The sequence below is a fragment of the Cyprinus carpio genome, chromosome B2 (genome assembly GCF_018340385.1).
Source record: "Cyprinus carpio isolate SPL01 chromosome B2, ASM1834038v1, whole genome shotgun sequence".
In the NCBI taxonomy this organism is placed as follows: domain Eukaryota; kingdom Metazoa; phylum Chordata; class Actinopteri; order Cypriniformes; family Cyprinidae; genus Cyprinus; species Cyprinus carpio.
Window position 1 is genome coordinate 31,486,782 of NC_056598.1, and position 26,658 is coordinate 31,513,439.

The 26,658-nt window shown below is 35.3% G+C and overlaps 1 protein-coding gene across 1 annotated transcript in view; it reads right to left on the minus strand.

Moving 5' to 3' along the window:
- Nucleotides 1–6,663: 6,663 nt before the first annotated feature.
- Nucleotides 6,664–26,658, minus strand: part of LOC109112111 (voltage-dependent calcium channel beta subunit-associated regulatory protein) — a 22,121-nt gene continuing 2,126 nt past the window's right edge. Inside the window, exons 2-9 of the mRNA XM_042719133.1 lie at nt 26,320–26,465; nt 25,204–25,265; nt 16,512–16,677; nt 16,068–16,233; nt 14,940–15,053; nt 13,806–13,992; nt 9,485–9,680; nt 6,664–8,277 (exon numbers count right to left, since the gene is read on the minus strand). Of these exons, the coding sequence (XP_042575067.1) occupies nt 6,711–8,277; nt 9,485–9,680; nt 13,806–13,992; nt 14,940–15,053; nt 16,068–16,233; nt 16,512–16,677; nt 25,204–25,265; nt 26,320–26,465 (2,604 nt within the window). The 3' untranslated portion in view covers nt 6,664–6,710. The remainder of the gene's footprint in view (nt 8,278–9,484; nt 9,681–13,805; nt 13,993–14,939; nt 15,054–16,067; nt 16,234–16,511; nt 16,678–25,203; nt 25,266–26,319; nt 26,466–26,658) is intronic.

A 26,658-nucleotide genomic window follows, 5' to 3' on the forward strand; every position in this document is an offset into this window, starting at 1 on the left:
AATATGATTATTCCCATCTTTCGACCATTAGTGTATTCAGTACTGTACTTCCGGTGTGTGTGTGTGTGAGTGTGTGTGTGTGTGTGTTCAGGGTGGGGTTCCTCTCATGCTGATGAGATGCCGCAGTGAATGTGATCACTTCTCACCTCAGTCTCCCCTCTCTCATCACATCGTCTGCGCCTCTCTCCTCTCTCTCTCTCTCTCGCTCTCTCTCTCATCTCTCTCCTCTCTCTCTCTCTCTCTCTCCTCTTTCTATCCTCTCTCTCTGCTGTGTCTTTCCTCTCTCTCTCTCTCTTTCTTCTCTCTCTCTCTGGTCTGTCTCTCTCTCTCCTCTCCCTCTCTCTCTCCTCTCTCTCATCTCTCTCTCTCTCTCTCTCTCTCTCTCTCTCTGGTGTCTCTCTGTCTCTCTCTCTCTCTCTCTCTCTGATGATGGAGCGAGTGACTCAGACTCTTCTCTCTCTGCGTGCGTCTATATTTAGCTCTTCATCTCCAGCTCTGCTCGATTGGATGCGGTTGGATGGAAACCTGTTTACACTTTCATCAGTCGCATCATGTGGAAATTGCAAATGCAAAGGCATTAAATTGCATTGTGTAACGAGAACGGCATGTAATGAATCAAAAGCAGATCACGCTGATGTTTACAGCTGAAAGAGAGGACAAATGATTGGTTCATATTTCACCAAAAAGAAATTGTAATTCATATAAAGAAATCCAAGCCTATTTTAACACCATTATGATTTTTTTGCATCGGGACATTAATGAGAATTCGTTTTTTATTTCATTGCAGTGTAATAATGGAACTCATATTGTCTTCATTTAGTTATTTTATATTAAAATTAGCAAATTAAATTACTCATAACAATTACTACTATTCTGTATATGTAAATTAACTATATATATATATATGTGTGTGTGTGTGTGTGTGTGTCATATTTTTTATATATTTAGAAAAAAAATTCACATCAGTTACATTTTCATAGGTATGTTAATAAATGTTTTTAATTTCTAACATTAATGTATTTTTTTTTACATTACAGTAAAATAATATAATATATTCATAATTATATTTTGCATAGTTTCTCTATGTACATTGAAGAAACAGCGAGTAATTGAGCAAATGATAACAATAACACGTTTTGAGTGAGAGTGCTTCTTTTGATGAGATGTTAGCGCTCATTTTTATTTAGTATATGTTTATAATAACACGTTTTGAGTGAGAGTGCTTTCTAAGCGCTGTTCTCGACGCACATTTCTGCAGTGATGATGAACTCAAACACACAGAGCCAGGACTGACTTTACTTGAGAATGCTGTAAAAGAGTGGAGACGTTTCCCACAATCCTCCTCTGCTGAGGATCATCCGTTCGGTTTCTCTGGCGCTCTCGGACCGGACCTTGTGTTCAGTTTTAAACCCTAGTCTTTTAATTTACCTGCCGTTTAAGATGCAGATGGTTTGGTGTAAAGAATGACACGCAGAGATGAGTTCTTGTAGAGAAGTATGCTGCAGGTGATGATGATGATGATGATGTTCAAACTAAACTGCATGCTGTGATGTGGACAGAGAGCTGCTCGCTGCAGGACTTTGGGTTCATTTCCCCATTTGGTTTGTTTTTCCCGTTAAATATTTTTTAAATATTATTTATATAAAACACATCCCAACTGAAGCTGAGCTCGTGGTCTTTATTTGCATGCGTTTCGTTGGAAAAAAAGGGCTTCACTGCGAGGAAAAAAAATGGACATTTATTTTTTTTATTACCATTTCTTCCAAAAAAAAAAAAAAGTAATTTCTACATTTTATCTCACAGTTCAGACATTGTTCCTCACAGAATTGCAAAGGAAAAAGTCAGAATTGTGAATTTTTTTTCTCTTATTTTTTAATTTACATCTTGCAGAATTTCCGCAGTTTTCTATTTTTTTTTTTTTTTTGCAAGGCACAAGGGTTTTTTTTTTTTGATTTTTTTTTTTTTTTTTTGCAGATTCTGAATTGATATCTTGGAATTCATTTTTTTTTGTTTTTTTTTTTTTATTCCTGAGTTGTTGTTTTTTCATCACAATTCTATGTTGGAGTTTTCACTTTTTTTCTCAAAACTTCAAGGAAAAAAAAACAGAATTGTGCAAACATTACATTGTGTTTTAATAATTATGGAAAGATGCAATGCATTACAATGTACATTATGAATACCTTTATGTTGTAATATACATAAAGGCCTGGAGTCAACTGTTACCCAAGATTCTGTCATCATTTACTCATCATCATGTGGTTTCAGATGCACTTTCTCATCTGTGCAGCTCAAAGGAGATGTCGCTGACCGAGGCTTTTTGTCATTTTTGGAGTTGGAGGGTGTCTGGAGAAGAGCAGCGTGAACGTTCTGTTAATGTTTTAACGTTTGTGTTTGTGCTGAAGCTGAATGAGGCGTGAGTGTGTGTTGCTGTGGTGTGTGTTTGTCGTTTGTGTTTATACTAATGAAAGTGTAACTGCATTGCTTAAGGTACTTTTTATTGGAAGCAATGCATTACATTTCTTGACACCTGAGCTGGGCTTGCTTATTTTTTTTTAATAACAAAAAAAACATTAAAGTTATATTTGTGGCAGCTGTAAAGTCACAGTGAAAGTGAAGTGAATAATGGTCAGTCTGAAGGAATCGCTCCTGATTTCTCCGTCAGTACATGGCTGTGTTTGAAGCCTTGTGTAAACGCTGGGAAACTCACTTCTATTCCATTCCTGGTTTTATTAATATATTGAACTGTGATACCTGGTTCTCTGGCGTCGTTCTGCAGTTTGATCAAAGCAGTAAACCGCTGGACGCTGTGGTCAGTGTCGAAAGATTATCACTTTGTGTTTCTGACAAAATTGTTATTTATAAATGTTTTGTTTAACATTTGTTGCAAGCAAATATGAGGCACTGTTTTCACAAGATTTTTCAAACAATATCTGTGAAGCTATTCTACTGGATCTGAAATTTAATAATCAAACCACATTTTTTGGTTTTTTTTTTATTTTTTGTTTTTATGTTGCTTTTTTTTTTTTTTTTTGTTTTTTGTTGTTTTATTAAAAAAAAAAAAAAAACAATTACCTTTTTTTTTTTTAAGGAGATTTTATATCACGGTTACAGTTTTCTTCCTCAGAATTGCAAGCTTAGGTCTCACAATTCTGTCATTATATCTCAGAATTTCTTTTTTGAGTTTACGTCTTGCAATTTCTATAAAGTGGTATCGTTTATTTCAGTTATTATTAATATAGTGAACTATCAAACGATATCTTTGAAGCTGTTTTATTGGTTCAGAAATCACCAAATCTAAGCTTGGTCTGTATCTGAGCCAAATAAAAATGAATCGTGAGAAACAGAAAACCTGTCAGAGGTGATGAAGAGATGCTCTGTGGATCCGTGATCTTCTGGCTCTGGGAGAGTGTGTGTGTGTGTTCATCTCAGAATGACTCTCACATGAGCAGTAGTTCAGATTCGACTCCGATCAGCCCAAGATCAAGATTTCTGCTCAACATCAAGAGTCTCGTGAGAAGGTAAAACTGTCAATTATTTCATGACTACTAAACACATCTACCCCCAAATTATCATTACTGTAATGCATACAGATGAATATAGACATATAAAGTATTTATGAGCAAAATGTCAGTTTTTGTGCATTTTGTGCTTAATTGTCATGATGGTAATAGAAATGGTTCTTAAAATCGGCTTTCATTATTATTTTGTGTTATCGGTGAAATCAAACACTTTCTGAGAGACTGGCTCAACAGGAAGTGAGGTCGTGTGTTTGTTGATGGACGGTCACCCTCAGCTCCGGTTTTGTTTAATGTGTTCTGTAATATTTCATTGTGTGATATCTGTCTGACAGCTTCATGTCCATCAGAGCTCATGTTGCTCAAAGTATCTGTTCAAGATTACACATTAAAAGAACGCTTATGATTAGAAGAGTCATTAAAAGAACGCTTTCTAGACTGTATAGAACTCATTTATTTTTAAACTATGCAACATGCTTCTATCATCGTTTTTGGAGGTTATGGTTCAACCTGAGCCTTTTCAAGACATCATTTTTGTTTCCAAACAATTCCAGATTTCAGTCATTATTGTGAAAAGCAATCATTTATTTTAACATGTATATGTCTCATTCGCCTTGATATTAGCTGACAGCTTAAATCAGTCAACCAGATTTTTATTCCCCCCACACCCCCAATGAACATGATTTTTTTTGCGTTAATGAATTTTTTTTGCATTTTATTGAAAAGGGTTTATTTTTTGCAAAGGAATTATAATTTAAAAATGACACTTGGAGTGATCTATATGTACATATACAATCACCTACACTACCCGCGTTCTCCATGATAAACATGATCTGGATGGAATAAATGATACAAGACGAATTGCATGGAAACTGAGATATTGATCGCTGATCATCTTAACATCGATGTTTTAATAACAAGGATTCATGATGTTCAGGACTCTAAAACCGAGGCCTTCATCGAGGTTGAATCTCAACCTTCACCGTCACTGGACGTGTTCTAGATGGGTTTAGTTAGAAATGTTCAGTGCTGATTTTAACGGAGTCTTGGCTGGAATGTGACTCGAAGCACCAAACGGCTGCAGTTTGTTTCACAGTGAAAGTTAGTGTGACTGCAGATCTGTGTTTCTGTGTTTAGTCCCTTGGTGAGATGAAGGGTTTCTAGCGTAGGGTGGATGTGTTCACACTGTTTAAACTCTTACATTTACTCTGAAGTGTGTAATTTGTGTCACCAAACAGATTTACTGAAATAATTTGCTGATGGTCAGCACACCAGGGTTTAAACTTGACTCTGTATTTTACTGCGTTAGTTACAACACACGTCTATCTTTACAGGTGTGTATTTATTGCTAATGTTCCATTAGACGTCATGCTTGTATTCATCTGGTTTCTGATTCTTTTTAATTAGGTTTATTTTTTTTTATTTATATGTGATTGTTTTTTGTTGTTCTTCTGGGTGTTCTGAGGTAATTAATAAGTGATTGATGAACAAACAATCATGGCCAAGTCTTTCAAATTCATAGTAATGCATTCTCCATTCTGGATTTCAAAAAGAAAGTGTCTAGTGCCTTAGTGCAATGCGACAAACATGGGGGGGGGGGTTGTTAATTATAATGGCCAAGATCTAGATCTGCGTCACTGTTGCTATCAGTTCTTGTTCTTTACAGGAGTTATTTATATTGGTCAATGTTGCTAAAAACACACATCTAAATAAAAAACAAAAAGTTTGTACATCGGTCAGTTTTCCTACAGGTGGCGCTGTACCATTTCAAACATGATCCAAACTATTCTGTACAAGAACGATAACTATAACATTAACTATAGTAGCGTCCACACCAACGCATTATAACGTTCTGTTTATTCTAAGCACACACTGTTCTGGATCCAACAGTAATGTGGCACACACAAGCGAGTAAAGGTGTTTTTACCACTATTGTAATGTCTGTTTGATATATACTGAGTATTTATACATTTTTTACATTTTTCCAAGTGAAAGTTGCCTTTTTTTTTTTTTTGTGTGTATGGGAAGCGTAGATTCCATCTGCTATTTTAATAAACAAAAACATTAGCCAATCATATCAGTGGGCGTTTACTTGCGAGTCTTGAATGCGCCCCGCGCCTATTACTTCTAAACTATGATGTTTCTTTGATGTAAAATTTACACATTATAAGTGAGCCTTAGAGAACATTATAAAATAATTTTTTAAAAATTAAGTTCATGGCCCCTTTAAATGCTCAGGGTATTTTGAGTCGGATTGGCTGATGATATTTTTAATATTCATCCGCTGGAAAAAGCGATTCCAACAATATTGTTAAACTGCGTCATTCTCGTTATAGTTGTGATGCAGACTTCACAATCCTCTTGGAGTTAGAGCGATTAATAAAACTTCATGTTTATAGCTATTGTTCTTTGTGTGAACGGACCTTTAGGGCCAGTTTTACTAACAGCTTGTGCCAGCGCAAACCGTCTTTTGGCGTTAAAATAGTACTGTGCATTAAAGAATTAGTGCTGAAAAGACTTGGACACTTATTTTTGCGCCTGACCTTATTGCATATGCATTTCTAGGAGTTTACCTTTCAGACTAAAAATTTAAGGGAGGAGAGTATTCAAATGAATCACGCAAAGCATTTTACTAACATTTGTGCTCGTCAACTTACTGGCATTTGTGCCATTATTTAACACCCAAAAAAAAGCAGGTGTTAAACTATTTTGCGCTTGAAATGGCTGCAGTTTGTTGTTAGGAGGAGGCACCGCAGAGATGAGAGAGTGTGTGGTAAAGGGAAGAGTGTGGTATATTTGGGGTGTAGGAGGGATACGAAAATATTGTTTTGAGGGGAGATTTTATTTTTCATTTGCTTCAGGAAATAAAAGACGACTTGGAACCCTCAACTAGGAGTCACGCAATACCAGCTCTATCAAAACTTATTGCGACTTCTAGCATTTTTTGCCTCTGGTTCTTTTCAATGTAACCTACTATGGCTTCTTTATTTCTTTTTTCTTTATTTGTGACTGCTGTAATTTGCGCTGCACTTGGTATATTGTGTTGGTAGATATGTAAATGAGATGTTGCATCTGTGTTCTTTAATTTGCGCGTTGTTAGTAAATAGTAAGTAATTTAGAAATTTATAGGCGCTTCGTCTGGTACTCTGGAATTGCGCTTTCTCACTAATTTGCCCTGTTTAGTAAAACTGGCCCTTATTCTTCTAGATCTGGTGAGGTGCGGCTTACGGTCACAACACACTCTTGACTCTCTCTTTGAGTCCTCAGGTTAGAGTAGAGCCGATCGTCCAGTGTGGACGCCAGTTTGTCTGACGGACTGATGTCAGCAAGAGAGTGACACACGTAGTCCGAGTCCTGATCCGGATCAGTGGGATCCGGCTTGAGTGTATTTGTATGTGAATGCAAATGAGAACTTAATGTAGCCATTGGTCCACCACAGTCTATCTGTGAATGTTTATGTGAATCTGCGGGATGAGCATTTGTTCCCAAGTCCTCCAGGATCCCACAGTCCCTGGCACTGTTGTCCTGTGTTTGTGATGAAAAGAAATGCCGGCTTGTGTTGTTGCTGCTGTTGTTTGCGTTTTCCTCCAAGTCTGGACCAGAACTTCTTGTATCTGAGGACGGATCATCACCTTCCAGCTCTGGACCGGATTTTCCTGGCTCGGGCGATTCCGTACTCGCTGCTCCCTCGCTTGCTTCCTCATCCGTGGCACTAGCGATGCGAGGCAAGGTACTGTGATAGCGCGTGTCTAAGGGGTAGCTGGCGCTGTCACCACGGCGGAGTGGATAGCAGCGCTGTCGCTCTAAAGATGGCGAGAATCGAGCGGCACCTGGGTCACTGTACTGCTTGCTGCGCTGCCACTGCTTTCTGAGATGGATTCGGGAGCGGTGCCGGTGCCGCAATGAGGGCGAGCCCTGCTGGTCAAACTGGGGATCATGGCGTAGGAATTCATTAAACAGTGCCTCTGTCTTTTCATCAATGCTGTAGTCTCTGCGACGGAAGCGCGGCCTGGATTTTGTCGCGGGTTGAGGTTCTCCCATAACAGGAGTCTCTGCCTCCAAACTTACACTGCTCTCCGATGCCTCGTCTTCCAGCTCTTCCTTAATCAACCGTGCCTCAAAACTCTCACAAACCGTGCCTTTACGGCCAGAATTGGTGAAAAAGCGGCGACGCTCTGACGCCGTCTTTCCGGAGCTACTTCCAAACAATCTGAACTCCTCCGGAGCCTTGCAAAGGCCCTCGATTGAGGCGTATCCACTGTCCATCTGCAGAAGCTTCCGGTTGTTTGTCTCTCCATCGCTGCCTCTCTCCGATTCCACACTGTCCCGTCCATTTCTCCTTTGCTCGGCTTCCCTGACCACGTCATCATATGGAAGCTCGCTGTCTCCGTCTATATCATCATCGATGTCTTGTGACTGGTAGCTGGGGGCGCCCGCTCTCAATGCTCCTGCTGAGCAAACGCTGTCGGCATCGCTGCGAGTGGAGTCCCTGTCGTTGCTGCTCAAGTCGGAGGCGTACTGCTCCAGCGATGCTCTCAGGCTCCAGATGTCGCGGTACAGGCTGGGCTGCTCTAGACTCTCCTGACGGCTCACTGGTCCAAACTCTTCACCGCCGCCTCCTGACGCTTCTGCCATCATCTCCTGTCCATTCTCTTCACCATCCTCCACTTCCGGAGGTCCATGGGCTGAGGGGAATGTTGGAGTCGTGTCTTTCACTGCATCTGTGTTGACTCTGAGCTCCATTACGGCTTCTACCTCTAACCTGAACAGTAAACAAGACTGTTATGTTATGATAAAATGCTTTTATATTCTAGTAGAGATGATGGGACAAACTGATTAAAGGGATAGTAATTAATTACTCACCCTCATGTCGTTCCAAACCCGTAATACCTTCTTCATCTTTGGAACACACATTAAGAAATGTTTGATGAAATCCGAGAGCTTTCTGACCCTCCATAAACAGCAAGGGCACTACCATGGTCAAGACACAGAAACGTTGTAAAGACATCGGTAAAATAGTCCATGTGACATCAGTGGACATCAGTGTTTCTGTGCCTGGGAACACTTCAGTCACGTTACTGTCTATGGAGGATCAGAAAGCTCTCGGATTTCATGAAAAAGATCTTTGTTTGTGTTCTGAAGATGAACGAAGGTCTAACAGGTTCGGAACAACATGAGGGTGAGAAATGAATGACAGAATTAGCATTTTTGGGTGAACTATCCATTTAATTCTGATTCTTCTGCAAACATTCTAGATTGTACCTGAAAAATGTATAATGCGAACAGAATCTTTACAGAATTTAGCAATGAGCAATTATTTTAATTTGCCCAAGATTTGTGTCCATGCAGTTACTAAAAAAACTGAGATGCATTGAGGCTTCTTTAGGAATTGAACTGTGAATCCTGAAATTAAATGGTAAGGTGCATTAAGTTTCCTTAATTCTGAGATGTTCAATCCTGATCTTGGAGGGCCACTGCCCTGCACAGATTATGATTAACCTTAAGTATACACACCTGAAGCAATTAATCAACGTTTTCAGGAGTACAAGAAATGTTCGGGAAAGTGTGTATGGCCAGGTTGGACCTAAACTATAGCTGTGCTTCTCAAACCTGTCTTGTTCTTTATCTTAAGTGTATTGGGTACCTATCTCCCTCACCTGACACACCTGCTTCAACTCACCAGACACTGGCCCTCCAGATAGTGAACCTCCAAGAGCATGTCAAACTTGGTCCTGGGGGGCCAGTGTTCTGCAGAGTTTAGCTCCAACCCTAATTAAACACACCTGAACCAGCCAATCAGTTTGTCAGGTAGGTGTGTTGAGGAAAGTTGGAGCTACACTCTGCGGGACACAGAGTAGTTTGGAGACCCCTGCTTTAATAGGATACTTGCCCTTCAGGAGCAAGATTGGACACCCCTGCTCTAATTTTAGGACATTTTGACAAGATCTCCAGAGGTGACGTAGCGTTACCTGCAGAGAGCAGAAGGAGCTCCTGCAGTGGCGTCCAAAGAACCGGCCGAGAGGCGCCTTGGCGGCGCCTTCTGAGGGTGCGCCGTGGGTTTTCGTAACAAGAAGTCGCTGACTCCACCCTGCAAGGTTTCTTCTCCATGATCCAGAGTCTCGCTGGCCGCCCGCTGCCTCTGAAATGCACGTCTCCGCGGAGAACCTAAGAGAATACAAGAAAAACAGAGGAATAAGAATATGCACAAATGACCCTCATTGAGTAACACAATCACTGACCGAAACACAAGCTCTGTTCCAAAAACGTCTAAGGCAGAATCACAACTACGGTGAAACCTTCATGACTGATTTGAGACTCTCTACATAGGCAGTAGTGATGGGTCGTTCTTGAACAATTCGTTCATTTTGAAAGAATCTTTAATGTGACTCGGGAAGAACGAGTCATCTCAGGGAGTGATTCATTCAGTCGCGCATGCACAACATCCTTTAGGTTCTGTACTGGAATTATTTAATCTTTTTCAGTCGTTATGGGGCTGTCACATGATGAGCAAACAACTCAAACCCGAAGATTCGAGAGATGAACTAACCAATTCTCTTTCCGGCTCAGACTGCATAGGTTTAAGGGTTAGTTCACCCAACAATGAAAATGAGCTTGTTTCACTCACCCTTGAAGCATCCTAGGTGTATATGACTTTCTTCTTTCAGACGAATCCAGTCTGAGTTATATTAAAAATGGTCCTGGCTATTGCAAGCTCTATCATTGCAGTCAGCAGGTGTTGCAGTTGAACAGTCCACAAGTCGTCAAATAAAGCAAGTGCATTAATAATAAATGAGCCTCACACGGCTCCAGCCTCCTGTAGTGAGTCCATGCATTTTTGTAAGAAAAATATCCATATTGCAAACGTAATATTTTTTTCTCTCTTGAGTTATCTGTCATGCAGAAGCTGATCCGGCGGATGACGTAAGACTTCGGCATTGCGTGATTAGTGACGAACGCGGAGAGAGAACAAAACAAAACGCAGGTCATGAATTAGAAGTACAAACCAAGAGGAGACTGGTTTTCCTTCGCTAAAGGAAGGAAACTTTGCTTCCTTTGCTCCTATAATTAAACTCACGAGACTAGCATTTCTCAGAGCCGAGTCGGTAAAATGATCCGAACTTTTCATCACTAATAGGCAGCATTGTGGCTGTTAATTTAGTATTATTTCTACACTACTGGAGCATTTATTAATATTTTCAATTGGCTTTTATTTTTAGTGTGAGCTCCTCAGTGTGTTCTTCACATCAGCAGGTTTTGGAACAGAGCTACAGAGAAGAAAAGAAGCTCCCCTCAGCCTCAATAATGAGAGCATGTAATGCAATCTATTGCTCATTAGCAGGAAGTGAGTGCGCAGTACTGACTGACCTTTCACATCAGGTGAAGAATAATGCGATTGTTTTATAATTCATTTATCAGAGAGCAGCTTTTGTCCTGCACTCCTGCTTCATCTCTGAGCCAATCAGATCTCACAGCAGTCACATGACTGTAACTAGACTGAGCTACTCTACTCGTATTGATCCGATATTGATTCCTATTCTCCAGACTCATTCAGGGCTGAATAAGATCCCTGGGTGTAAAACGTTGTTTATGGAGACTGCAAGACGTCTGGCTTTGGATTGTTTTACAGAACAACAATGTATTTATTTTCTTAAGAGATTAGGGTCATTTGGAGCAAATAAGCAGATCTTGCTGTTGTTTTTCAAGTCTGTAATACAGAGTGTTGTGCAGTATTTAATGTGTGCATGGTTTATTTGATTCTCTGTTCAGCTCAAAGCTCGACTGTAAGGATTGCTATCTATTTGTTCTAAAATTGAGGGCCAGGTGCTTGAGCCAAGTTTTCAAAATCTGTATTTACGGAAAAATAATGTCTGACCCTTTGGTATGAGGAATATACATTTTTGCCATCTAACAGAAGGCTTGGAGTTGTATATGCTAGATTGAATAAATTACGTAAATCATTTGTGTATCAGTCTGTAAAATTAAAAAAAATCAGAATCGGGGGTCCAAGTAATTTTCGCCAATGACATTTTTTTTCACAGACAAAAACGAGACGATAACGAACTAAAACTCTTTTTGAATGACAAAAACTAATGAAAATCTATTGGGATTTTCATCAACAAATAAAAATGAGACTGAAATATTAGGGATGAGATTTTGGGAAGAGATTAAACTTATTTTTAAAATTCTAAATTATTAAAAATGATAATAATGTCACATGCAATACAGATTGTTTCAAAGCAGCTTCACAGAAAAAGAAAAAAAAAAAACAGGAAAATTAATATTAATATTATTTTTCATTGTATGTTTCATATAATGTTGATTCTGTTCATTATCAATTATTATTCATTTGCTATGAAATGGTTTGATAATTATCTATCAGAACGAACTCAATGTGTGAATATAGAAAATTATAATTCTCCTTTTCTTCAAGTTAAAAAAGGAGTTCCACAAGGATCTATTTTATCTCCTATCCTATTTTCTATTTTTATAAATGATTTGGATTCAGGAGTAGATTCTGCTAATGTGCATCTATATGCTGATGACTCAATTATTTATCCAGCAGCAGCATCTATAAATCAAGCTCTGATGAATTTACAAAAAGCATTTAATACTATACAATATACGTTGGATAAATAAAATTAGTTTTAAATTCAAAGAAGACAAAATATATGATTTTTAACGCACACTCACCGTAAGGATACAGACATAACAATATCAACTTTATGTGGTTCAGAAATTGAAAGAGTCGGTTCCTATAAATATTTAGGTATATGGCTAGATGAAAAATTAGCATTTAATGTTCACATTGATCAATTGCTGAAGAAGCTTAAACCAAAACTAGGGTTTTTTCTTTCGTTTTAAAAATTGTTTTTCCCTATGAGGCCCGAAAGGAAACTGGTTGAGAGTACTTTTTTAACAATAATTGACTATGGTGATCTTGTTTACATGCATGCAGCTTCCTCTGTACTAAGAAAATTGGACTCTGTCTATCATGCAGCGTTACGTTTTGTATGTGGTGCAGAATACCGTACGCATCATTGTATTTTGTATGAATCTTTATCATGGTTCTCTTTGTATCATAGGAGAAATTTACCACATGTATGTATTTATTGCAAAGGCACTCCTTGGTAAATTACCATCATACATTACAAAATGTTTAACAAATGGGAGAGGATGTTGTGTTGGGGGTTTGGAGTTTTATCTTTGTTTAAAAGTCCCAAGAGTATTCACTGAATTTGGAAAGCATGCTTTTTCTTTTTATGCCCCTAGGGTTTGGAACGACCTACAAAAATGTATTGAAATTAGAGTCTTTGCCATCTTTGAGCACTTTTAAATTTATTCTGTATTCTTCATTTAAAGAGTCTTGTAAATGTTTTTCTTGAACTTCGATCTATTTTTGATTTGTTGGATTGTTTGTGTTTTAATTATGTATGTGTTTGAAACTATATGTGTGCTGCCGTTTTTGACCAGGTTCCCCTGGAAGAAGAGATTATTATATCTCAATGTGATTTTTTTTCCTGGCTAAATAAAGGATAAATGAATAAATAATGTTTTATACAATGTTGATTCTGTTCATTATCAATTATTATTTAAACTTGATTATTTTGATAATGAATAAAAACTACATATAAACAAATTAAAAACAAAAACTACTAGAAATGACAAAAATGCACAGCAAAATTATTAAACTTTAATAAAAAAACAATATAAATAAAAACTATAAAAGTATTTCAGTGGTACTAAAATAACTAAAAATAAATCAATAAAAAAAAATATAGACATCTTTAAAAAATTAAAAGACAAACACATCAAAATTCTATTCGGTTCATCATCAGTGTATTTTTGATCAACCTCTTAAAGGGCACCTATTATGCCTCTTATTACAAAATGTATTATCGTTCCGTTAAATCAGTGTCTATCATGATAAAACCTTAATATCAAACCTATATAATGACTCCTGAAATTTTACAGAAATGCTTAATAAAAGCATTACACTGTAACTAAACCCATTCGATTTTAGCCGACAAAATTTACTGAAGATTTAGCTGACTAAAACTAAAAACAACTAAAATGACTAAAATACGACTAAAACTAAATGGCATTTTGGTCAAAAGACTGACTTAAACTACATTTAAATTTGTTATCAAAATGAACACTGCTCTCCAGTTCAACAAGAGCATTTAATTGAGCTGAACTGCAGAAACGACTTGATATGAACTTCACATATGGACAGCTCATTAATGAATGAATGAATAAGTAGTGAATGTAAGTGTTTGAGGTCATCCTCACCTCTGGTGTCCAGACTCGCCGCTCTCTGGAAGGTGTCCAGTCTCCACTTCTTGACACTGAAGAACGGACCCGCTCCCTCCAGGCTGGCGTGGCGTCTGAGTTTGGACAGGAAGTGGAACATGGTGCCCTGAGCCGGACAGGAAGTGGAATCTCTGTCCATCAGCAGGCTTCTGTTCATCACCTCGATCTGGAGAGGAAGAGATGGTGAAAGCGTCCAGCAGGTCACAGGTAACGCCGGTCAATCTCAGGAAAACATCCGGCTCACATTACAACACAAAGTCAAACGTATTTAAAGCACCAAACGCTGTAATACACTGATGAAGTCATTCTGTCCAGATGCAGTGCTTCTAGCAAACACTGATATGCACACAGTACTGTACAGTTTGTATTTATGTCAAGATGCGGTGTTTTTAACTGAAGATGTTATTCATTCAGTAATTTTTTTATTTTTTAATGAGTTTTTTGTATAAAGCTTATGAAAATATATATCTAAAACATTAAATGAAATAAGATTAAGTTAAAAACACAAAAGCATGTTTAAAAGCAGATCTCTTACATCTTTATTTGACCTTCTAACTCTAGCACTCTATTCTATTTCTATTCTATATTAAAAAAAAAGGCTTTTGGCCCCTTTTAGATTTGCATTCTGTTTTTTTTTTTTTTTTTTTTTTTGTTAAAAAAAATTAAAAAAGGTTTTTTGTTTATTTTTGTTGTATTCTTTTTTATTTTTTTTTTTTTATTTTTTTTTATTTAGTATTTATGAGTTTTGTTAGATGAGTTTTGTATCATTGCTCTTTTGTTGGTTTTGATTGCAAATCAAACAAATTATCACTTTGGATAAAAGCGTCTTCTAAATGACTAAATGTAAGTTGAAGCACTAAAATCACTAACTGGAAATAATTAAAAACTAAAATAAAAAAATAAGCCTAAAGAGTAATATTTATATATTTTTTTAAATGCATAAATCTTAAATAGAAAATGAAAACTAAAAATATGCAAATAGAAATGATTATTAATAGTATATAAAGAATACTAAAATAAAACAACATTATCAAAAATGGGAGGATTGATTAATCTGCCCGTATTTACTGCCCTGTGTTTATGAACTACTGTATTTTTCTGATGATGACTCACGGTGTGTGATCGGGACGGTTTGACGCTGGTGTTCAGTGTGTTTCCAGGCAGAGCACAGCTGGGGCTTTGAGCGCTCCACGATCCTGCAGCCTCCGGCACGGGACCCTCCGCGGGCTGAACACACACACACACACATACACAAAACTTAGTGAGCTGACTACATAGGGTGCATTTTAAGGCATCATACATTCCGAACTGTAGTCAGTATAATGCTGCTGCTTTCTAGGCCCCCTTCATATGCAGTATCACATGCATCCTTTATGAAGAACTGAATCCCAAAACTGAGACAAATCACTGAATAATCTATAGAATATCAATACCTTCCACCTAACTGAAAATGCACTTTTTACTCAACAATTGTGCTGTTTAGGAGTATGACTGCATTCATTCAGCAGCTTATGAGGTTCCTCCTTCAATCCGGCACAGGATTGTTAACTAAAAAAGAATGTTTGTTACTTGAAATAAAATAAACATTAACCTAATTAAAATAAAATGTAAAAAAAAAAAATTGTTTGTATTTAAAAAAAAAAAAAATTACAAAAGCACACAACAAAAATACTAAAACCTTAAATTTGAAAACAGAAAATATCCAAATAATATTTTGAGCATTGAGCAAATAAACAAATAAAATAAAAATATACCACTTTTTTGTCAAATATTTTATTCTGATTGGTTGCCAGATGTTCTCAAGGGTTGATTAATTATTCTTATTTATTACATAATCATATTTTATTATCTATGGAAAGCAGTTTCAGAAGTCAGACGCACTGACAGTGTTTGTGTTGCGTAACTGAACTGCAGCTCTATGCAGAAAATGAATCAGGAGTGAGTCAGTGAGAGTTAGGATGAACGTCATCTAATTTACATAAGAAAGTGAATCACTTTTACACCCAAATGATAATGCATCTATATGGAACCCAAAAGTGCTGCTGTAATCTACTGAACAGAAGGTTTGTATAATGTGAGTACACTACAGTATTTAATGTTGCTTCACAAAAGCCTGAACTGCAAATGGGTCACTGGTGCATTTTTAATGTTTTTTTGCAGTGCATTGGACAGAAGTGAACACACTGCTGATGCTCTTCATGTTGGAGGTGATGTTTGAGAGAGATTAAAGCAGTGTGTCACCTGGAATATGGAGAGGGATGGGTGTTGTGAGGGCTGTTGGAGGAGCGTCACGCTGTTCTCCGGAGAATCACACTCCAGGATGGTGAGGATCTTCAGCGCCGGCAGCTGCATGTGCGTCAGACGAGCTTTCTTCAGGTGATGGAAGTCTCCCTCCATCAGCGTGTACCTGAGAGACCGTTACAGCCCGTCATGATCCAGAACCAGTGCCAGCTCAAGTCTAAGTCTGATTCATTGCTGTTTTCTAATATTCAGTGGCAATGGCTCTTTATGGTTGTGAACTAAAACATAAACTTAATTCTCTGACAGACACCTGGATGTGGACCGACTGACATTTAAATGTTAATCGAACAAAACCGAAGTCAAACATGAACTTGATTCTCGACAGGTTGTCATTCTCTGGTCACTGCCACTCTTGACCTCTTAACCTTAATGTGTGTGTCTGACCTTCGACCTTTCTCCTGGTCTTTGGCGCTCTGCTCGTAGATGGCGGCCTCGTTAAAAGACACCCGTCTTCCGATGACAGACGCAGACAGGAAGTGATCCGCGTCTGTATCTCCATGACAGCTGGAAGTGGACATTGATTCGCCGCTCTCGATTCTGATGGTGACGTCTGAAGAAGAGAGAGAAACGACAGTAATCGATGTTTGTTTCTAATCATAAGAGCTCATATATCATATATATACACAGACATGCTCTATATTTCTCAACACCGTCACTTAAATGACTGATTCAATTTGGAAAATGTTAAACTCTCAGATGTGTGCCCGAGCATCAGACCTTTAACCGTGACAACCATTTGTATTTTCACTAATAACTTTTTGAGAATAATTTACTCCCGCTTGGAATAAAACTGGCCAAAATTTAAATCTCAAATAGAAACAAACTGACTGACATTTAAATCACTTAATCCAACAAAACCAACCAACTTTTAAATCTCTTATCAAACAAATCTGACCTATGTTTAAATCTGTTAATTGCACAAAACCGATGTTTAAATCTCTGATCAAACAAAACCAACTGACATTTGAAAATCTTTTAATTAAGCAAAACTGACCGATAGAACCAAACTTACTGACATTTAAATCTCTAATCAAACAAAACTCATTTTAATTGATTTAAATGTCTAATATTTAAAAATGTATTGAAATTTTTATTTGTTAATTAAGAAAAACGTTTAAAATTTTATTAAATAAATAAAAATCACTTTTTAGAAATAAATTGATCGATGTTTAAAGACCGATGTTTAAAAATCGAACAAAACCGACCGATGTTTAAAAATCACTTAATCGAACAAAACCGACAGATGTTTAAAAATCACTTAATCGAACAAAACCCACTGATATTTAAAAATCACTTAATCGAACAAAACCCACTGATATTTAAAAATCACTTAATCGAACAAAACCGACCAATGTTTAAAAATCACTTAATCGAACAAAACCGACAGATGTTTAAAAATCACTTAATCGAACAAAAACGACCAATGTTTAAAAATCAATTATTCTAAAAAAAAAGTGAAATCGAACAAAACTGACCGATGTTTAAAAATCACTTAATCGAACAAAACCAACCGATGTTTAAAAATCACTTATGACCAATCTTTAAAAAATCAGTTAATTGAACAAAACTGGCCGATGTTTAAAAATCACTTAATCAAACAAAACTGACCAATGTTTAAAAATCTCTTATGACCAATCTTTAAAAATCACTTAATCGAACAAAACCGACCGATGTTTAAAAATCACTTAATCGAACAAAACCAACCGATGTTTAAAAATCACTTATGACCAATCTTTAAAAATCAGTTAATTGAACAAAACTGGCCGATGTTTAAAAATCACTTAATCAAACAAAAATGACCAATGTTTAAAAAATCTCTTATGACCAATGTTTAAAAATCACTTAATCGAACAAAACCGACCAATGTTTAAAAATCAATTATTCTAACAAAACCGAAATCGAACAAAACTGACCGATGTTTAAAAATCACTTAATCGAACAAAACCGACCAATGTTTAAAAATCACTTAATCAAACAAAACCGACCGATGTTTAAAAATCACTTAATCAAACAAAACCGACCGATGTTTAAAAATCACTTAATCGAACAAAACCGACCGATGTTTAAAAATCACTTATGACCAATCTTTAAAAATCATTTAATTGAACAAAAACGACCGATGTTTAAAAATCACTTAATCGAACAAAACCGACCAATGTTTAAAAATCTCTTACGACCAATGTTAAAAAATCACTTAATCGAACAAAACCGACCGATGTTTAAAAATCACTTAATCGAACAAAAATGACCGATGTTTAAAAATCACTTAATCGAACAAAAACGACCGATGTTTAAAAATCACTTATGACCAATCTTTAAAAATCATTTAATTGAACAAAACTGGCCGATGTTTAAAAATCACTTAATCAAACAAAACTGACCAATGTTTAAAAATCTCTTATGACCAATGTTTAAAAATCACTTAATCGAACAAAACTGACCGATGTTTAAAAATCACTTAATCAAACAAAACTGACCATTGTTTAAAAATCACTTAATCTAACAAAACCGACCGATGTTTAAAAATCACTTATGACCAATCTTTAAAAATCATTTAATTTGTTTAAATGTTTATTATTCTATTATTATAGAAATTGTTTAATCCCAACCGATGTTTAAAAATCATTTAATCAAACAAAACCGACCGATGTTTAAAAATCTCTTACGACCAATGTTTAAAAATCACTTAATCGAACAAAACCCACTGATGTTTAAAAATCACTTAATCGAACAAAACCGACCGATGTTTGAAAATCACTTAATCAAACAAAACCGACCGATGTTTAAAAATCACTTAATCGAACAAAACCGACCGATGTTTAAAAATCACTTATGACCAATCTTTAAAAATCATTTAATTGAACAAAACTGGCCGATGTTTAAAAATCACTTAATCAAACAAAACTGACCATTGTTTAAAAATCTCTTATGACCAATGTTTAAAAATCACTTTCTAACAAAAAACTGACCGATGTTTAAAAATCACTTAATCAAACAAAACTGACCATTGTTTAAAAATCACTTAATCTAACAAAACCGACCGATGTTTAAAAATCACTTATGACCAATCTTTAAAAATCACTTAATTGAACAAAACTGACCGATGTTTAAAAATCACTTAATCGAACAAAACCAACCGATGTTTAAAAATCACTTAATCGAACAAAACCGACCGATGTTTAAAAATCTCTTACGACCAATGTTAAAAAATCACGTAATCAAACAAAACTGACCGATGTTTAAAAATCACTTAATCGAACAAAACCCACTGATGTTTAAAAATCACTTAATCGAACAAAACCGACCGATGTTTAAAAATCATTTAATCGAACAAAACCGACAGATGTTTAAAAATCACTTAATCGAACAAAACCCACTGATATTTAAAAATCACTTAATCGAACAAAACCGACCGATGTTTAAAAATCTCTTACGACCAATGTTAAAAAATCACTTAATCGAACAAAACCCACTGATGTTTAAAAATCACTTAATCGAACAAAACCGACCGATGTTTAAAAATCTCTTACAACCAATGTTAAAAAATCACTTAATCAAACAAAACCGACCGATGTTTAAAAATCTCTTACAACCAATGTTAAAAAATCACTTAATCAAACAAAACCCACTGATGTTTAAAAATCACTTAAACGAACAAAACCGACCGATGTTTAAAAATCTCTTACGACCAATGTTAAAAAATCACTTAATTGAACAAAACCGACCGATGTTTAAAAATCACTTAATCGAACAAAACCGACAGATGTTTAAAAATCACTTAATCGAACAAAACCCACTGATATTTAAAAATCACTTAATCGAACAAAACCGACTGATGTTTAAAAATCACTTAATCGAACAAAACCGACCGATGTTTAAAAATCTCTTAAGACTAATGTTAAAAAATCACTTAATCGAACAAAACCGACCGATGTTTAAAAATCACTTAATCGAACAAAACCGACTGATGTTTAAAAATCACTTAATCGAACAAAATCACTTAATCGAACAAAAATCACTTAATCGAACAAAACCAACCGATGTTTAAAAATCATTTAATCAAACAAAACCGACCGATGTTTAAAAATCTCTTACGACCAATGTTTAAAAATCACTTAATCGAACAAAACCGACTGATGTTTAAAAATCACTTAATCGAACAAAACCGACCGATGTTTGAAAATCACTTAAAACCGACCAATGTTTAAAAATCAATTATTCTAACAAAACCAAAAAACCGACCGATGTTTAAAAAAATCACTTATGACCAATCTTTAAAAATCATTTAATTGAACAAAACTGGCCGATGTTAAAAATCACTTAATCAAACAAAACTGACCAATGTTTAAAAATCTCTTATCGAACAAAACTGAAATCGAACAATTTCGAAATCAATTATTCTAACAAAACCGATCACTTAACCAAACAAAACTGACCATTGTTTAAAAATCACTTAATCTAACAAAACCGACCGATGTTTAAAAATCACTTATGACCAATCTTTAAAAATCATTTAATTGAACAAAACTGACCGATGTTTAAAAATCACTTAATCGAACAAAACCAACCGATGTTTAAAAATCACTTAATCGAACCAAACCCGACCGATGTTTTAAAAACGACCTCACGTAATCAAACAAAACAAAACGACTTAATCGAACAAAACCCACTGATGTTTAAAAAAATCGAACAAAATCACGTTTAATCAAAAAATCACTTTAATAACAAAACTGACCGATGTTTAAAAATCACTTAATCGAACAAAACCCACTGATGTTTAAAAATCACTTAATCGAACAAAACCGACCGATGTTTAAAAATCATTTAATCGAACAAAAACCGACAGATGTTTTAAAAATCACTTAATCGAACAAAACCCACCGATGTTTAAAAATCACTTAATCGAACAAAACCAAAACCGATGTGTTTAAAATCTCTTACAACCAATGTTAAAAAACCACTTAATCGAAAAAACCCACTGATGTTTAAAAATCACTTAATCGAACAAAACCGACTGCTGTTTAAAAATCTCTTACGACGATGTTTTAAAAATCACTTAATCGAACAAAACGACAGATGTTTAAAAAAACGAACAAAACCGATGTTTAAAAATCACTTAATCGAACAAAACCCACTGATGTTTAAAAATCACTTAATCGAACAAAAACCGACCGATGTTTAAAAATATCTCTTACACAACCAATGTTAAAAAATCACTTAATCGAACAAAACCGACCGATGTTTAAAATCACTTAAAAACCCGACTGATGTTTAAAAATCACTTAATCGAACAAAACCGACCGATGTTTGATCTCTTGTGTTAAAAATCACTTAATCGAACAAAAACCGACTGATGTTTAAAAATCACTTAATCGAACAAAACCGACTGATGTTTAAAAATCACTTAGTCTAACAAAAACCGACCGATGTTTAAAAATCTCTTACCAATGAATCACTTAATTGAACAAAACCCACTGATGTTTAAAAATCACTTAATCGAATCAAAACTGATGTTTAAAAAACCGAACAAAACCGACCGATGTTTAAAAATCTCTTATGACCATTGTTTAAAAATCACTTAATCGAACAAAACCGACCGATGTTTAAAAATCTGACCAATGTTTAAAAATCACCTAATGTTAAAAAATCACTTAATCGCACAAAACCGACCGATGTTTAAAAATCACTTAATCGAACAAAACTGACTGATGTTTTAAAAATCACTTAATCGAACAAAAATGACTAATGTTTAAAACTCTCTTAATCGAACAAAAACGACCGATGTTTAAAAATCACTTAATCGAACAAAACTGACCGATGTTTAAAAATCACTTAATCGAACAAAACCCCACTGATGTTTTAAAAATCACTTAATCGAACAAAACCGACCGATGTTTAAAAATCTCTTATGACCAATGTTTAAAAATCACTTAATCGAACAAAACCGACTGTGACATTTTTAAAAATCACTTAATCGAACAAAACCCACTGATGTTTAAAAATCACTTAAATCGAACAAAACCGACCGATGTTTAAAAATCTCTTACGACCAATGTAAAAAATCACTTAATTGAACACAAAACTGACCGATGTTTAAAAATCACTTAATCAAACAAACCCGACAGATGTTTAAAAATCACTTAATCGAACCAAAAACCGACCGATGTTTAAAAATCACTTAATCGAACAAACCACACTGATGTTTAAAAATCACTTAATCGAACAAAACCTGACCAATGTTTAAAAAATCACTTAATCGAAAAAAACCCCTTAGTATTCGAACAAATAACGACCGATGTTTAAAAATCACTTAATCGAACAAAACCCACTGATGTTTAAAAAATCACTTTAATCAAACAAAACCGACCGATGTTTAAAAATCACTTAATCGAACAAAACCGACTGATGTTTAAAAATCATTTAATCAAACAAAACCGACCGATGTTTAAAAATCTCTTACGACCAATGTTTAAAAATCACTTAATTGAACAAAACCCACTGATGTTTAAAAATCACTTAATCGAACAAAACCCACTGATGTTTAAAAATCACTTAATCGAACAAAACCGACCGATGTTTAAAAATCTCTTACGACCAATGTTAAAAAATCACTTAATCGAACAAAACCGACCGATGTTTAAAAATCACTTAATCGAACAAAACCGACTGATGTTTAAAAATCACTTAATCGAACAAAACCGACCGATGTTTAAAAATCACTTAATCGAACAAAACCGACAGATGTTTAAAAATCACTTAATCGAAACAAACCCACCGATATTTAAAAATCACTTAAACGAACAAAACCGACCGATGTTTAAAAATCTCTTACGACCAATGTTTAAAAATCACTTAATCGAACAAAACCGACTGATGTTTAAAAATCACTTAATCGAACAAAACCGACCGATGTTTAAAAATCTCTTACAACCAATGTTAAAAAATCACTTAATCGAACAAAACCCACTGATGTTTAAAAATCACTTAAACGAACAAAACCGACCGATGTTTAAAAATCTCTTACGACCAATGTTTAAAAATCACTTAATCGAACAAAACTGACTGATGTTTAAAAATCACTTAATCGAACAAAACGATGTTTAAAAATCCACTGATGTTTAAAAATCACTTAATCGAACAAAACCGACCGATGTTTAAAAATCTCTTACAACCAATGTTAAAAAATCACTTAATCGAACAAAACCCACTGATGTTTAAAAATCACTTAATCGAACAAAACCGACCGATGTTTAAAAATCTCTTACAACCAATGTTAAAAAATCACTTAATCGAACAAAACCGACCGATGTTTAAAAAAATCACTTAATCGAACAAAACCGACCGATGTTTAAAAAATCTCTTACGACCAATGTTAAAAAATCACGTAATCAAACAAAACTGACCCGATGTTTAAAAATCACTTAATCGAACAAAAACCGACCTGATGTTTTAAAAATCACTTAATCGAACAAAACCGACCGATGTTTAAAAATTTAATCGAAAAAACCGACAGTAATTAAAAAAAAATCCAAACCCCATGTTTAAAAATCACTTAATCGAACAAAACCGACCGATGTTTAAAAATCTCTTAAAACCAATGTTAAAAAATCACGAACGAAAACCGACTGATGTTTAAAAATCACTTAATCGAACAAAAACCGACCGATGTTTAAAAAACTCAATGTTAATCTTAAACACAAACCGACCGATGTTTAAAAATCACTTTAATCGAACAAAACTGACCAATGTTAAAAAATCACTAATCGAACAAAACCCAATGTTTTAAAAATCACTTAAACGAACAAAACCGACCGATGTTTAAAAATCTCTTACGATGTTTAAAAATCACTTAATCGAACAAAACCGACTGATGTTTAAAAATCTCTTAATCAAACAAAACCGACCAATGTTTAAAAATCTCTTAATCTAACAAAAATGACCAATGTTTAAAAATCACTTAATCGAACAAAAATGACCAATGTTTAAAAATCACTTAATCGAACAAAATCGAATCACTTAATTGAACAAAACCCACTGATGTTTAAAAATCACTTAATCGAACAAAACCCACTGATGTTTAAAAATCACTTAATCGAACAAAAGTTGACCGATGTTTAAAAATCTCTTACGACCAATGTTAAAAATCACGTAAAACCAAAATCAAACAAAATCGACCGATGTTTAAAAATCACTTAATCAAACAAAACCGACTGATGTTTAAAGTTTAATTAAAAATTAATCGATGTTTAAAGATCAATTAATTGAATTAATCTGACAAAAGTTAAATAACTTACTTAATCGAACAAAACCCACTGATGTTTAAAAATCACTTAATCGAACAAAAACCGAATGTTTAACAAAACTCTTACAACCAATGTTAAAAAATCACTTAATCGAACAAAACCCACTGATGTTTAAAAATCACTTAATCGAACAAAACGACCAATGTTTAAAAATCCACTTACTGACCGATGTTTAAAAATCACTTAATCAAACAAAACTGACCATTGTTTAAAAATCACTTAATCTAACAAAACCGACCGATGTTTAAAAATCACTTAATCGAACAAAACTGACCAATGTTTAAAATGACCAATCTCTTAAGACTAATGTTAAAAAATCACTTAATCGAACAAAACCGACCGATGTTTAAAAATCACTTAATCGAACAAAACCGACTGATGTTTAAAAATCACTTAGTCTAACAAAAGTCAAGTCGAGCTTTACTATCATTCCACTACATGAGTGGACATACAATGGAATGAAATGTCGTGTCTCGCAGGAGCAGCGCTACATATAATTAAACAAAAATAAAAATAAACATACAACACTAGATATAAGAAACAATGCTATACATATACATAATCTAAGACAGAATATACAAGTACTTTACATAATAACTGTACATGATATTGTGCAAAAGAGGTAAGAAGCATAAAAAGAAGCATATAGTGCAATATGATTTGCTGACAAACATTTAAATCTCATAATCAAACAAAACTGACCAATCTTAATGAATCTCTTAACTGAACCCTTGGCCTGACTGTGCTGCTGTGTTTGTGGTGTTCACAGGTACCTTGCATTGGCTGACTCTCCTCTATGTATGTGGTGTTGGTTTTCTCCAGGTCATCACTGGCTCTGAACACCAAACAAACACAAACAACATCAGCACAATGAAGTGTGATTTTAGTTTATAAACATACACACACACACACACACACACACACACAAACAAACACAAAGCACAGAAGCAGTCATCAGTAGCACAGGTATATTTGTAGCAATAGACAACAAAACATTGTATGGGTCACAATTATAAATTTTTCTTTTATGACAAAAATCATTAGGATATTAGTTTTTTCAGCTGGTAACATTTTCAAAACTTTGACTCCTTTTTTTTTTTTTTTTTTTTTTTTTTTTTTTTTTTTTTTTTTACTTGACACACAAACCCAAGAATTGCACACAAAAATTTGAATCAGAATTCTGATTCTGATTCAAAATGCAAAATCTCTATCAAAATGAAGCACTGCATACAGAATATCACAAACACATCTCAAAAGCAAACATCTGCAAACACCTTTGCCATAATATTAATTCCTGTTAGATGTTACAGAGAGAATTGTGTGTTGTGTTTTGCAAAAAGTGTTTTAAGAAATTGAAAACCGAGTCAAAGGCAGAGAATTAGTGTAGGGTTTTGTAGATTTGGTGTGTGTTTCTGCTGTTTGAGTGACAGCTTTCAGAAACTGTGAGACAAGGAAAGATTTTGTGTGTAAGCAGCTCAAGATCATGTTCCATGAAGATATTTTGTAAATTTCCCACCGTAAATGTATAAAACATAATTATTGATTAGAACAACTTCATTTGAACAACTTTAAAGATGATTTTCTTGATATTTAGATTTTTTTGCACCCTCAGATTCCAGATTTTAAAAAAGTTGTATCTCAGACAAATATTGTCCTCCTAACAAACCATACACCAATGGAAAGATTATTTATTCAGCTTTCAGATGATGTATACACCTCAAATTAAAAAAATGAACCCTCATCACTGGTTTTGTGGCTCATATGTGGTGATGAAGAGGTTTGTCTATTCCAGTGTTTCCAGTGAACACAAGTCTTAATGATTCTGTTCCAGCAGGTCGAGAGCGAGTCGTTTCTGTTTCCGGAGGTCTGGAGGAGTGAATGTTCCTGACCTGGAGTAGCGTCGCTCTCCTCGACAGCAGCGGTGGCAGAAGATCAGCAGGATGGACAGGAGGACCAGCGTCCCGCCAGCGAACACACACAGCAGCACCAGCAGAAGGACGTAGTTCTCCTGAGAGCCAGACGCCAGCGGCACGTCCTGCACACACACACACACACACACACTGAGATCTCTGTGCTTCGGCTCATCTGAGGCAAAATCTGTGCATTTCCTCCATCAGAGACATGAGGAACCACAACACACCATCATGCCATGAACCATCTACAGCCTTTCTGTAGCTCAAATCATGACGCTCTCAACGCAAAGTCATGGGTTCGATCCCCAGAGAAAG